The 15569-nt window shown below is 38.5% G+C and overlaps 1 protein-coding gene across 1 annotated transcript in view; it reads left to right on the top strand.

Moving 5' to 3' along the window:
• Positions 1 to 15569, top strand: part of ITK (IL2 inducible T cell kinase) — a 63801-nt gene that overhangs the window by 32474 nt on the left and 15758 nt on the right. The window contains 3 exon segments of the mRNA XM_025434915.3: positions 2068 to 2133; positions 6608 to 6662; positions 15477 to 15559. Of these exon segments, the coding sequence (XP_025290700.1) occupies positions 2068 to 2133; positions 6608 to 6662; positions 15477 to 15559 (204 nt within the window).

Here is a 15569-nt window from a genome sequence, read left to right as displayed (position 1 = left end):
CATAGTTTTTACATACAAATTTGTTTCATCACATCACCTTCTCTTTAAGTAGCCTCATTGATGCCATTATAGGGGGGAGTGAAAGACGGGTGTAAAATATGGTTAGCTCAAGAACTGTATTCTGGGAGACAGTGTTGCTGGCTAGCTGAGACCAGAGCTAGTTTCCCTCTCTAGCTGACTCGTAAGGCAAGTAAGGTCAGTCACATCACCTTCTCTTTGCCTATTATAAGGAGTCCCACATCAGAGACAGGTATAAGACTTCCTGGTTCTACAAACACCAGAACTTACTCAGAAATTCACTCCTCCAGTCAACTGACATTTGTTTAGCACACCTAATGTGCCAGGAAACTTCTTCTCCTGGGTTTCACTTCCCCAAATGACAGTGGCACCCTTTGTTCAGTGGCCTGTGGAAATGCTCAGCTCTGCACTTCAAAGGCCATCAAAGAGGACACCCTAAAGTCTAGCTGGTGTTTTGGGAATTTCCCCAGTGTGCTTTGTCATAATGCAGGATAGTGGAAAGTACACAAGATGGGGAGACAGAAGACTTTTGTAGGTCTTTGGAAAAGTCACTTATGCTTCGTGGGTCTATTTCCTTATCTACAAAATGCAGATGGTAACATCAGCTCTGTCTGTTTCATAGTGTTGAGGAAGTCAATGAGATGATAAAAGTGAAAGAAGCTTTGTAAATTCTACATCCACATGCAAGGGGAAGAGAATTACCGTTGGTGATAATGATATTATCACATGATGTTATGTGGTTGGCATATTAGAACACGGTTATTCTATTTAAAAGTAAAAATGGTATCAGATCTATTAATATAATTGTAAACGTATGGCATGACAAAACCAGACATGATCAAGTGGACTCAAAAAGATAGATATAAAAGAAATAGCAAATTTTAGAATAACTTGACTTCTTTCGATTGACAGACTGCCATGAACACCATATTCAGAGTAATTCTGAAGCTGGATGTTCAATTCTCCAAAGCAAGCACACCACGATTGACTAGCAGTGTCAGCCATGGGTACAGGTTATGAGACAATCATCTCATATTTGGCATCCCCATTTTTGAACTCTTCATTCCTCAAAACCATTCTGTGAAATAGAGTATACATTCCTCATTAAATATCATCACTAGATTGAAAAATGGCTTTATTATATAAAAATTAAAATATGCTTTATGAAACAAAGAGCAAGAAACTCTTAGGCATCTTTTTATAGACTGGCAGAGTCAGGAGGAACTTTATGTGGAATTTAGTTTAGGGTCTTCATTTTACAGAGAGGGAGCCAGAGGCCCAGAGAGTCCAAAGGACATTGCTTTTGTCTTGTAGTATTAAATGTAATAATGAATGTGAACATGCTTTGAAAAATACAGTGCTATACACAAATGTAAAGTATTTTGGTGTGCTGATTAGTCTCTTTATCCATATGTCTTTGTTTATGCACATCTATGTATTCCTGCTCAAAAGAAACTCTCACCTCTAAATCCAGTGTGATTCTTCTTTTTTCTCATGTTTTACCATTTACGTTTAAAGGAGTTCAATTAACAACAATAAAATATTAGGAAGGCCTTGAATTAAAAACTTATAACACTGACTGGCAGTATCTTTTGGGACCTGTGGTTGGAAAGTGATTTTTTTATACTTTAATTATTTTGGCTTCCTCACTATAAAATGGTAGCACAAAAGTGGAAAAAATTCTGATTGTCGCACCCCAAAGAAAATGTTTCCTTATAGAAAATAGAGACCAAACATTAATATTTTTTCCACTAGAGGAAATTTCACAATGAGGAGAGCAACAAATATAGCTTTTTAAGTAAAGTAGTCGCTTCTTATTTATTATGGTTTATATTTTAGTGATGAAACCTATTGCCTTTAACAGATGGCAGAGTTTTGTTATTTTTAGTGACTCTTTTATTCTAAAACTTTAAAGTGTCTTATCAAGAATGCCAAATACTGTGGGACTCCGCCATCTTTAAATGACTTTTAGTGGATTGAACAACCTCTAAAATAGAGATGTGAAAGTTTGTCCTATAATAGTCTAAACATGAATTTCCCTTTTAACAGGCATGAAGGATATGTACCAAGCAGTTATCTGGTGGAAAAGTCTCCAAATAGCCTGGAAACCTATGAGTAAGATATTTTATATATTTTCTAAAAATATGGTACTACGGTCCTCCTTAGATTAGGAGTAAATTATTGATTGATTATAAAAGTACCAGCATTTTTTTTCTTCTTGTACTTTGATCCCTAAGTAAATAGTAGAGGAACATTTTAAATAGGAGAAGAGGACTGACATATGTAGTGACCTCCCCTTTTATCAGAGATGACTCTAAGATCCCTACACAGATTGCAGTAAAAGGAAAGGTTCTTCTGAGAATGTTGGTCTTACTTGAGAAGCAAAAAACCAATATGAACACTGGATCAAATACAAACTCACTTTAAAATATTCTTTAAGGCATACTTCCAATACCAAAATAGCAGACAAAGAGGTATTAAATATCTGCTTGGCTTGTATTGTTTACTTCAGGTTGTCATCTACAGAAGAGTTCACATGGATATAATTTTAATGGAACTACTTAGTGTTTAATGAAATCCAATTGTAGTGGACAATGTACTCACCATGTCCATATGTTCCCTAGCTCAGCTGCTAAAAGGCCCAGAAGCAATAGCACCATAGCACCAGAATAGCATTTGTTCACAGATCTTCATTTCTAAATAGCACTTCCCACTAAAATGGAGTTCTTGGAGAAATGGCTTGGGGATTCAGAGTTGAGGCAGGGACAAAAACAGGATGAACTTGGAACACCTTGCACCAAAAAGTAAAGAAGTACTGCCCCCCCAAAATATTTTAATGATGTGGACTCTTGAAATGGACACAGAAGTCAGCTTAAAATTATACCTTCTGGCCAAATATAAGACAACTTGAGTATCAAAATAAGTAATGACAGTAATGGACTACAATCCATTGAATAAAATAAGAATCAATAACAAGCATAGTTTGATAGACTAGAAATTTCTTTCTTACCATACAGTGCCAGCTAATGAATGTAGAAGGAATGACCACGTTTAAAAATCACCATTTGTAACTCAAAGTATCAACTAATTCAGAGAAGAAACGTCAATGAAAATTTCAGAACTAGGGAGGTGAAAGTTTGATATTTACCTAGTTTCAAAGTATCTTCTCATAAATCACTTATTAGTAATAAAGTGGAAATATTTGATAAACCTCTATCTTAACCGAGTGATCAAAGTTCACAACACAAGTCTCCTGACGTGATACACTGAGAAGGACACAACATCACTGCTGTGCTACCCTGGCCCAAACATGCATAATCTGAATCTCATCATGAGAAAATAATACACAGATTCATATTCTACAATATAACTGGCTTTTTAATAATGTTAATATCATAAAAGACACAAAAGACTGAGAAATTGGTCCACATTAAAGGAGCCTAAGGAGATGACTAGCAATCTTGAGCCATTAAAAAAAAAAAAAAAATAGGGCCACCTAGGTGGCTCAGTTGGTTAAGTGTCTGACTCTTGATTTCAGGTCGGGTCACGATCTCAGGATCCTGAGATTGAGCCTGGTGTTGGGCCCATGCTGCGCTTGGAGCCTGCCTAAAATTCCCTCTCTTCCTTTTCCTCAGCTCCTTTCCCTCACCTCTCTCTCTCTCTTCCTCTCTTAAAAAAAAAAAAAAAAAAAAAAAAAGGTGACAAAACACATCATTGGGACAACCAATAAAATTCAAACCAAGTCTGAAATTAGATAATAGTATTGCACTAATGTTAAATTTCCTGATTTCGGTAATTGTACCATGTTTATATAAGTGTATGTTCTATTTCTTAGAAATACATAGGAGTAAAAGTCTATTCTCAAATGGTTAGGAATTATATATATATATGTGTGTATGTATATATATATACATATATATATTCAGAGGGAATGGTAAAGCAAATATATAAAATGTCAGAAGTTAGTTCATTTGGGTCAAGTGTATATGGGAGCCCTTTTATAGTATTTTACACCTTTTCTATACATTTGAAATTATTTAAAAATGAAAAATATTTAAGTCCTTACCAAATGTAAGATACCAGGGTTGAAGAATATTAGCTAATGAAGACTTCTATCAACTCATTTGGGCTCTTATTAGTTCAAATGTGGTCAAGTTATTTGTTGCTTAAATTCTAATGGACTCTGTAGTGAAGAGCTATCATTTTCTGAAGAGTCTCTCAACCTGAGACGGGCTTTGATCAAGTATGTGTGAGTAGCCCCTCCCTCAGCTAACAGAAGAGTCATCGGTTCCAAGAATACTTGAGCCGCAATGAAACATGTATGAAATATGCTTAAATAAAATTCTTTCATTTTTATAGTCAATGCCTTTAGGAAAAAATAGGCATTTATTTCAAATGATCACTAGGCTGGGAACTTTTGTTTGTTTTTGCTTTTTTTTTTTTTTTAATTTTTTTTTTAATTTTTATTTTTTTTTTATTGGTGTTCAATTTACTAACATACAGAATAACACCCAGTGCCCGTCACCCATTCATTCCCACCCCCCGCCCTCCTCCCCTTCTACCACCCCTAGTTCGTTTCCCAGAGTTAGCAGTCTTTACGTTCTGTCTCCCTTTCTGATATTTCCCACACATTTCTTCTCCCTTCCCTTATTTTCCCTTTCACTATTATTTATATTCCCCAAATGAATGCGAACATATAATGTTTGTCCTTCTCCGACTGACTTACTTCACTCAGCATAATCAGAATCTCATCATTTACGATAGAAGGGGCAAACTCAAAATTCCAACAGAGTATAAAGCACTAGAGAATGGTAGAGCCTGGGGCAAATAAAAAAGTGTATGCCCCCTCCCGATGGTACTTTAAGTCATAAACAAAACAAAACATGACACCATACAAGCAAAACAGTCTGTGAGCCCTATCTATTCTACATACTGTCAGTTTGCATTTTCAGATTATAGAATCATAGCTAGAGAATAAAATGACTCACAAGCAGACATCCAGACATTTAGAAGTACATATATATATATACACACATATCTATACACATGCACATATACTTTTAAAATATATTTTTACATTAGATATACAATATTTATATTAGAAATATATCTATGTTTATATTAGAATTGTATTATCTATTTCTAAATATACATATATACATACATATATATGTATGCATGTATTAAAAATACTCAATATGATAACTTTTTATCCTTGAACTTAATATTGTCTAGTTTCAGGTGATATTTGCATAAGAACTCAAAAATATACCAGCTGGGAACAAAATCATGGTTTGGTATATCCATTGATTGGCTTCAGGTCTCCTGCCCTGATTGGCGGCATACCCTTGGGCAAGTTTTCTCACCAGGCTGAATCTCAGATCCCTTTTCCTTAAACTGAAGGGTCAGACAAGATGAAGGAGACATTCTAGCTGGCATTCCCTCCTCATCCTTGAACTCAGGATAGACATCACTCTTAGTGACACACCTACCTACTGAGCTGAGGTGCATAGCTTTAGGCAGCTACTGATCAGAGCTTGCACATGAAATGAAGCATATTTTCCATCCCTCAACTAGATAAGTTTCAAGAGCCCACTGAGGTATAAAATACCGGGGCAGCCTGGGTGGCTTAGCGGTTTAGTGCCACCTTCGACCCAGGGCTTGATCTTGGAGACCTGGGATCGAGCCCCACATCGGGCTCCCTGCATGGAGCCTCCTTCTCCCTCTGTCTGTGTCTCTGTCTCTGCCTCTCTCTCTCTCTCTGTCTCGAATGAATGAATGAATGAATGAATAAATAAATAATCTTTTTTAAAAAAATACCATTCAGTTGCATGATGTTCAAAAGCCCAGATGGATCCACTTATTTGTGGCTACTTTCTAACAGCCCAACAAGTTTGACAAGTAGTATTCCTTGCCCACCCAGAACTTCTCTCCTCTGGGGTTTATACTTTCCTAAAACTGGTTGTTAACTGATAATCATTCTATCTCCTCTTATCTAAGAAGTAGCCAGGGAAGCCAAGATGTGGTTCATGTTAACAGCAACATTCAAAAACTTCATCCCTAAAAATCATTCATATTCTTCTTACCACTTTTTAGGTTTTTTACCAGACCCCCAAATTATAGAAATAATATAATTACTTTGCAGATCTTGAAAACCAGTCTAAATGAGAAAAACACTGCATTTGCTTTACAAGCCTAAACTTCCAAATTTTACTTAATTTTTATAGCTGTCCTAGCCTCATTCTATTTATAATCACCCACGGACTTATGAAATGGAGAAACTAAAGTTTTTCTAAAGTTTTATCATGGAAAATTTCGAACATGCACCAAAGTAGGGAGGATAATATAACGAACCTCCATGTACTCAAAACACAGTTTCAAAAATTACCAATACTTTACCAATTCTGATTCATTTGTTCCCTTCCAATTAAACATTTTATTACCTGGAAATGGTTCGTGCCTTTGTTTTTAAGTTTGAAAGCACTGGTATAGACAGAAAATGACCAAATCATTTTCTAGCATTATCTTTTATAAGTAAATAATAAAAATAATTTAACTGCATTGACATATGACTTTTTCCTGCTTTCAGGTGGTACAATAAGAGTATCAGTCGAGACAAAGCTGAAAAACTTCTTTTGGACACAGTAAGTCTTCTTAACCGACCTTTAGACTTAACACAAATTTTGCTTTTTTTCTTTCCAGCCATGTTGTGCTTTATGCCAACAGTAAATCACATACTGGATTACAGTGGTTTTCATGTCCAGTGAAAATATTCTGGGGATTTATAGAAACAAGCATATATATGATACGATAAGAAACTCAGGGAGGGTCCAAGGCGTTATTAGTGACACACAACTGTCACAACAGGTATAGTGGTCTTTCTGGCTGCGATGGCTGACCCTGGGGAGCCATGGGGCTAGTTTGCCTTGCCTACTTCTCTGACTAGGTCAAGGGTGACTGTGACTTAGATTCTACTGGGTTGGGTTGTGTATCCAGAAGAAATATATCGCTTGTTTTAACTGATTTTTATGCAGCACTTCTCAAGAGCCATGCAGTATGGGTAGCAAGTCTGATCTTGCTCAGGGATGCCAGAATTAAGGGAGAGAGTAATGAGAAGAAGGAAAGCATGGTGTGATGGGAAAAGTACAGGTTCTAGTTCCTGTTCTGTTACCAACACAGTAACTTTCTTCTTCCTGGACCTTAGTTTCTCAATGAATACAAGATGGACATATCCTCAATCAGCGATGATAGTTACCTAGAACTCATACTGTCACCCTTTGCTCCTAATCTTATGTGACACCACTGATCATGGTCCATGGCTTTAGGATCCTCCTCAACATGGTGCTCCAGGCAGCTGCCATCAGTTGATTGGCACTCAAGGTGAACCCTCTCTGTCTAGACCAGAAGGTCATTTGTTGTTCTAGGACAGTGCCTCTCAAATATCTGTATTGATGGATCACTCTTTTTGTGGTTGGTTTTCAATTTCAAATTTGTCACAGACTTACATTTGTAAAATAAATAAAAATGAACTAATTTTTTTCTAATAACTAGAAAAAAATAACGGGGCCAAGACACCAAAAAATGCAAGTTCATTCTTTTACTAGTCTTAGATTCATTAGACAGAAAATTACTCTGATTGCTATAAAAAATTTCTAAATGCTTACTCTCAGTTTCTCTTTTTGTGTGTGGCAGAGCAGCAACAATTTGCCAACTAGCACACATTCACAGATCACACTTTGAGTCCACTGAATATTGCATTTATAGCTCTTTCAGAGAAACCAACTGCATGGAGTTTCTCAGAAAAAGTCCTCCCCAGAGCAATCAATTACTTTACCAGCATATATGCCTAGAGGAGTGATTCTCAGGCCTGTCTGCACATTAGAATCTTCTGGGAAATATTTTTTAAAATACCAGTGCCCAAGCCCCACCCCACATTAAGTCAATCCGAATATCTAGTTGGTAGGATCTTGGCATTAGTAATTCAGAGAAAAATCTCTCCAGGTGAGTCTGATATTCAGACGATGTTAATGACCTGTGCCCAACACTAGCCTTACTGGTGACACCAGTAAACAGTAAGTATGAGTTGACTGAAGCATTAGTCACCCTGTGCCAAAATGTCAACCCTATTCTTGCCATTTTACCATACAACATTTTCCCATTTGGGTTTAAAGATTTTTCTATCTTTAAGAATTTTAAATAAAACTGCAAATCTTTCCTGCACACAATGCAGGTGGGGTGACCAACTCATCCTGGTTTGCCTGGGATGGTCCCAGTTTTAAAACTGAGAGTCCTGTGTCCAGGAATCCCCGCCCCGTTCAGTCCTGGGCAAACTAGGACAGCTGGTCACCCAACCTGGTAGCCAACTATTTGCACAGTGGTTAGGGATGAGCCACAGAGAAGGGAACATGGGACCAGGCCGGGAAGGGAGTGAAAGGCTGTGATGGGAAGGTGGAGGGTTAATGAATAGTGCCAAAGAATAATTCGAAGCAATACAGTTAATTATTAGCATGCTATTTACTTTTCTAGAAAGGGAAACTGGTAACAGATTGATTCATTCTACCAAAGGCAAAAATAGAACTTCTATAAGAGGAAAAGGCTGGGGAGAAGGAAAATCCACAGTCATCCTGGGAACACTGAACTTCATTTTTTTCGGCTAAGTTGCCGTTTAGCAAGCAGCTAGCATAGAGGACAAGGTGAGATGTTCTGCCCTTCGGTAGCTTGTTCTCATCAAAGAGAGCAAGTTCAGTTGTTTATGGATTTCCCAAAAGACTGTGTGTGCTTCCCAGGGAGGGATGCATGAGAGGCAGCCTGTGTTCAGACAGCTGTCTCCGTTAGCAGCGCCCCCCCCCCCCACTCCACCCCTACCCCCCGGCCGTGGTGTGTGTGCACCATTTCCTTGATTACAATTGCTGGCTCTAAGCTCGAGTACCTTATGATTTTGCTGAGCACAAGACTAAGCCCTTAGGGGTACTTGAGACAGGATCTTTGACCTCTGTAAGCCTTAGACTCTACTGGGAAACAAGACAAACTGAAGAGTGAGGGGATAATCCAAGGTAAACTATGAATATGGGACAGGCTTTCAGTGGCCTCCGAGTTCAGAGAAGACCCTGAGGAGTTCCAAATCTCATGGGGAGGGGGGGTGGGGAGGAATTGAGCTGAGTCATGACAGGACTCTGGTTTCTCCTTGGTTCCACATCAACTCAGCACTTAATTATTTCCTGCAGTCCCCAGGAGACCATGCATTCGAATCACTGTACAACTCTTAGAAATCCAGCATCCCAGTGGGCCCCGCCCCAGACCTGCAGAATCAGAATCTCCAGAGGTAGTTCCTGGGAATCTGTATTTTTTCAAGTCAAACTTGTGTTGTCTGGGCTGCTGACTCAGCTCCCAGTTCCCCAACCTATGTTATTGGACAACATAGTAAAACCTGACTGATTGGAACTAATTGAGAGGATTGCCAAATTAACTTAAAACCTGAATTATAATGAGTTTAAACAAGTATGGTTGTGTTATTTTCAATCGCACATTGGTTAATGAAGTGTCGTTACCCATAGAGCACTTGAAACAGCCCACATGAATGACAAGCTGAGGAGGTTTCCCGTTTTACAGCAGTACTTTGGAGACATTTAAATACACTTTGCCTGCTGGGGCAGTTGAGACATTCTTCCCTGCTAATATTCTGAACTACTTTACCAAATCCTCTTTGCCTCATTAGGTAATAAAAGGGTAAACTTCAGTGATTCCCTGGATTGTCCACTGCTTGAAACAATAGCAGAATTGTTTCCTGGGTGTGTTTAGTATCTCTTTATCTAACAAGTATAAGAACCTTAAAAGGAGGATTGATTCATTTTTATTAACTACGGGTCCTGAGGTACTGCCCCATTCACAGTTCTCCACTAAAATATAAAGACTTTATCTTGTTCCTGTTGCACCTAGATTGTATTTACGGCAAAGCAGTTGCTCAAAAAATATTTGTTGAATGAATGAATACATCAAATGCTTCATAATTTTTTTAAATTAACAGCCATGCTTAAAGAGAACCTGGATGATCATGAGAAGCATTGGGGGATCTTTTTAAAAATGCAAATTCCAAATTCCAGCCCTCACCAGTCAGAACCTCTAGAAATGGCGCCCAGGTGATTCTGAGACTAACCCAAGTTTGGAAACTGCAGAAAAGCATCTCCTACAACGTCCTATCAATTTATCAGATAATATCACCTCTAAGACGCCTGTCATGCTTCCCGTATCCCTGGCCATGGAATATGGTGGCCTGATCTTTGAACCCTCATAGTGCAATGTCATTACTTCTCCAGTGGCACTGTTCTCACACTGCTTTGGGCCTCAGGAGTTTCTCTTCTGTCTTAACCCATTTAGGTAGAGGGTAAATTCCTTGTAAGTATTCCATACCTTACAGCATTGCACCCTTTGGGTGACCTGAATTTCAGGCAGGAGCCCTACTCTTAGGCATTGGTTTATTATATTTCTATGAGTTAAAAATGACTTAATAATGGGTTTGTATCAAGAGAAGAAAACAACCAACTCCTGAATGTGTCAGAGACATTCTTCTCAAGTGTAATGCCACATGACAGGCTATGAATTATTAGTCTGTCTTTTACAGTAACCTATACCCTGTGTGTTGAGATTACCTTCTGTAGATTCACCTTTAAATCATATGGGCAGAAAAAAGGAAATATACTCCTAGTATGTCAACATATTTCAGATAAAGGCAAACAGTGGAATTAACACCTCCAACAGATGGTATACCATCAAATGTGATAATGATGGCTAATGATAGCCCTAATAGTCCTCATTCTGGTATATTCCAGGAAGGCTTCTATGCACTTTAATTTTCCCAGCAATCTTGCATTTTACAAATGAGGAAACTGAAGCTCATACATTTAATCAGGAAGCAATTGGAATTCACAGAATTATAGGCTCGTAGAGTAAGAATTCTCTTTAAAGATCATCTATGTTACAGAAGAGTAAACTGGGGCCAAATTCAGGGGATGAATCAGTGGCATAGTTCTGGACTAGAAGAGGGGTACATCTATGCACACAGACACAGTTAACAAGGGACTATAGAGTTAAGTTCTAGTCTCCTGTCCCCGTAATCCCCATCCATGTATTTCACCACCTCCATGACCTTTTTTCCCTATTGTTGCCTCTTTGTTTTTCTTTTCTTCTTTTTTTTTTAAGATTTTATTTATTTATTCATGAAAGGTACAGAGAGTGAGGCAGAGACACAGGCAGAGGGAGAAGCAGGCTCTTTTCTGGGAGCCCGATGTGGGACTCAATCCCAGGACCCCAGGATCATGTCCTGAGCCAAAGGCAGATGCTCAACTACTGAGCCACCCAGGCATCCCATCTCTTTTTCTTTTTTTAAGATTTTATTTATTTATTCATGATAGACACAGAGAGAGAGAAAGAAAGGCAGAGACACAGGCAGAGGGAGAAGCAGGCTTCATGCTGGGAGCCCGATGCGGAACTCGATCCCGGGACTCCAGGATCATGCCCTGGGCCAAAGGCAGGCGCTAAACCGCTGAGCCACCCTGGGATCCCCCCACCTCTTTATTTTTCTAGGTGAATTAGTAAAAGGTAAACCGAGACCTCGAAAATGTCCCAAGGGAGTAAGGGCCACCCTTCTGGCTGCCTTGTACTAGTCAGTACCCCTTTGCATGGCAGTCATGTGAGAAAGACCCTTTAAGCTCCAGTGTTCTTGGGGGCTGCAACTTCTTCTGAGCCCCTTGCAGGAAGTAGGCAGTTAGGCACATGCAGTATGCCTTGTTTTCCTCAGAACTCTAGGCCGCCTCAGCCCCAGACCAATTTCCTGTCACCCTCACTGAATGCCACTTAGAGCAACTACAGGGTAGGGAGGTGGGGGAGGAAGAGCTCTGAGCCTCCCATGCTCAGCTGAGCTGACTGCAAACCTTACCACCCCTTTTTCTCACGCCTGTGGATCACTCTTGTTAACAGTTAAGCCCCACTCTGATCACAATTTTTAAAAATAACAATAATAATGGCTTCTTTGGAAGAACAACAATAAAACATTCCTAATTAAATAGAAGAGATATTTGTACTCCCCCCTTTACAGACACTTGATAAACTTCTGGGTTTGTTTTGTTGTTGGTTTTTATGGGGGGTGTTTTGGTCTCTTTCTTCCCCTTTTTGAATAACTTAGATACACAGATAAAATCTTCGTCTACTGAAGTTTTGTTTCTTCCTGCCTTGGGTTTAACCCATCACATTCCAATGAGGGAAGAGAAAAAGCTTCTATATTTGGCAAAGAAGGAAATCTCTGAAGACAAACTATGCTACATGTAATGCATGGACAAATATCACCAACGCGATGTCAAGCAAAAAAAGCCAGACATGGATTCATTATTCACAGTAGCCACAAGGTGGAAACAGCCCAACATCCATCCGCTAATGAATGGTTAATCAAAATGTGGTATGGCCATATGATGGAATATTATTCAGTCATGAAAAGGAATGAAGTACTGATACGCACTACAACTTGGAAAAATCTTGTAAACAACATTCTAAGTGAAAGAAGCCAGGCACAAAAGACCACATATTAATTCTTTCATTTTCACGAAATATCTAGAATAGGCAAACCTATAATACAGAAAGCATACCAATGTGACAGGGGTGCAAATAAAACAGAGGTATATTTGGGGAGTAATGGAAATGTTCTAAGATTAGATTGAGTTGCACAACTCTATAAATTTCCTAAAAATCATTGGATTATACACTCAAACTGGGGGAATTCATGGTATATAAATTATGCCTCAAAAGCTATCTTAAAATCAAATGAACCTAATCTGGGATTTTTTTATGTCACATAGATCACCTTTACTCTAGAAATTAAATAAACTACTGACCCCAAAGGGGGGAAAATCTAATGCTTGGAAAATCAAGTTATTTTTAAAGGATGATGTGTAAGCAAATGTTAAAAGGGTCTTTAATATTTCAATGGAAAAATAGTTTACATTTATATCTGAGAAAAGGAAAATAAGAATCTGTTTAGCTCTCTTCTGTTCTCACCATGTCTAAGATACTGCACAGAACACTTTGTGGATAATGTGGGAGGCTACCTACAGGCTCAAGATCATATATTGCTCCAGAAAGATTATAATGCATTTTCTTAAATTTAGAAGAAAATTATTATTTTTTTAGAAGAAAATTATTAAATAAAAATTACTAAAATAAATTCTATGTGAACAAAGAACACTAGGACTGTTCAGGATATCTTAGAAAAGAAATATAGCAGCTTTCTGCATTTTCCTTGATTCTTCCCCCATTTTCAGGGAGCAACCTGAGCAGCTCACACTCACAGCCTTGGGATAGGGAGACCATGGCTAAGCAATAAAGACCTGAAGATTCAGGTCTCAGCTTCAAATTTCTTTTTTTCCCCCAGTTTTATCAAGATATAACTGATATATGGCATTTTGTAAGTTTAAGGTGTACGATATAATAATTAGATATATGTATCTATTGCAAAATGATTAATACAATAAGTTTCAAAAAAATACAATAAGTTTCATCACTACATATAGATACAGACTGTTTTCCCTTGTGATGAAAAATTTTAAGATCTTATCTCTTAGCAACTTTCAAATAGAAAATACAATACTGTTAACTGTTGTCATCATCCTGTACATTACTTCCTGTGTCTTACTTACCTTATAACTAGAAGTTTATATCTTTTGGCTCCCTTCATCCAATCCCTCTACCTTCCATCCTCCTCATATTTTCAAAATAGATTCTTAAAATCCCAGAAGAGATAAGAAAATTGTGGAAGTTCCATATTTATGTGATAAATTATAGGCTTGACAAGAATGCACAATGATGTAAGGGCCAATTGTCTCTAGGCACACCCTGCCCCCCACACACACACACAACACACACACCTGCAGGTTTAGGGCCAAGCTAGAGATAGAGGTTATAGTTCTGTGTGAGCTTTCTAACTTATAATCGTTTCTGAGAGATAGAGACAACTCATCAGAACTATTATAAATAAGAGCTACATGTTCAGTTGAATCAATGGAGACCAAACCTGAATGTCTATAAGAATCATATGTCAAGCTTCTAAAAAGTTCAGGAACCAGGGTGCCAGTCTTAGAGATTCTAAGTGTATAGGTGAAGCATGGTTAACTGTTTGTTGTTGTTTTGTTTTGTCTTTTGCTTCAGATTCTTCAGGTGATTGTGATTATCAACAAAGTGTAGGACCCAGGGGTGTAGGGAGTTAGACCAGATCAGTAGTTCTCAACCGGGGTGACTTTCTTCCCCAGGGAACACTTGGCCGTGTCTCACATCCAGTTGATAGAAGCCAGGGATGCTGCTAAATATCCTATAATGCTGATATTCTAGGATTCAAACAATTAGCATAGCCATCTCTGTGTATTGCTTTTACTGTGTATAGATAATCCACTTTGGGGATGAGGGGATAGAGAGGCTTGCATTGTTCTAAATTGTATATACTCTGCTCCATACGCTACCAGTATGTGTGGCTCTCCTATGGAGCTCATGTGTTTCTCCAGCCCTCACTTGTGGTCCTCAGTATGTTGAAGTTAAATAAATCATAGTAATAGCTTTTGCAAATATTGCCAGCACAGATTTACAGCTGGGCAGGAACAGAACATTAGACATGAAGTACTCAAAACAAAGTTAAGATTTTTCAAGTTCCCATCAGGAATGAATATATTGGCTTAGCCATTTGCTTATATTTTTTTCATCAGCACTGGCAAACTGTCATAGGGGGGTGAAGAGTACATTCTTGGGGTTTTCCCTTCTGTCTACTTCCCTCATGTGACCAGGAACTTCACGGGTTTTCTTTCTCCTTTTGCCCACAGCAAAATCAACACTCTGAAAAGGGTGCTAAAAAGGGCCCAATACATACATTCCCATTAAGGAACAGATGAAGCTTCCAGACCAGAAAGCTTTGTGTCCTTCGAAGGGAACGGAGAAGTGGCTTCTCACATTTGTTGAGTTAGGTGTCATGGAGCAGTAGGGTGAACATAGGCTTTGCTCACATGCCACTTTCAAGTTCAAGTCCCAGGTCTGCCACTTACTAGTTGTGGTTTGTGAGAAAATCACTTAAGTTCTGTGGCATTCAGTGTCCTCATCAGTTTAACTGAGGATATAAAATCTAGGTTGCAATGTTCTAGTGAGGGTTGGATGACATCTGTAATGAGCCTGCTTCATGGGGAGCTCCAAAAGGGCAGAGCTTGTATTTATCTGTCTTCATTTACCAGAAGCCTCTGATCCATGGTAGGGCCTAAAGAAATATCTGTTGAATGATCAAATGAAATGGTAGTCATTATTGCTGAAAGTCTGCTCTGTACAAAACTGGCCACTGAAAACTGTATTTCCTCCTTTCATAGACAAGAAAATGGAGCTGGAGGCGTGAGCCTGGTTTCCTAGGATTGCTAACCTTCTGTATCTTCTAACTATCCTAGGGCAAAGAAGGAGCCTTCATGGTACGAGATTCCAGAACTCCAGGAACATATACTGTATCTGTTTTCACCAAAGCCATTGTAAGGTATGGTGCT

The sequence above is a fragment of the Canis lupus genome, chromosome 4 (assembly GCF_003254725.2).
Source record: "Canis lupus dingo isolate Sandy chromosome 4, ASM325472v2, whole genome shotgun sequence".
NCBI classification, from domain to species: Eukaryota; Metazoa; Chordata; class Mammalia; order Carnivora; family Canidae; genus Canis; species Canis lupus.
This window is presented reverse-complemented; position numbering and strand designations above follow the sequence as displayed.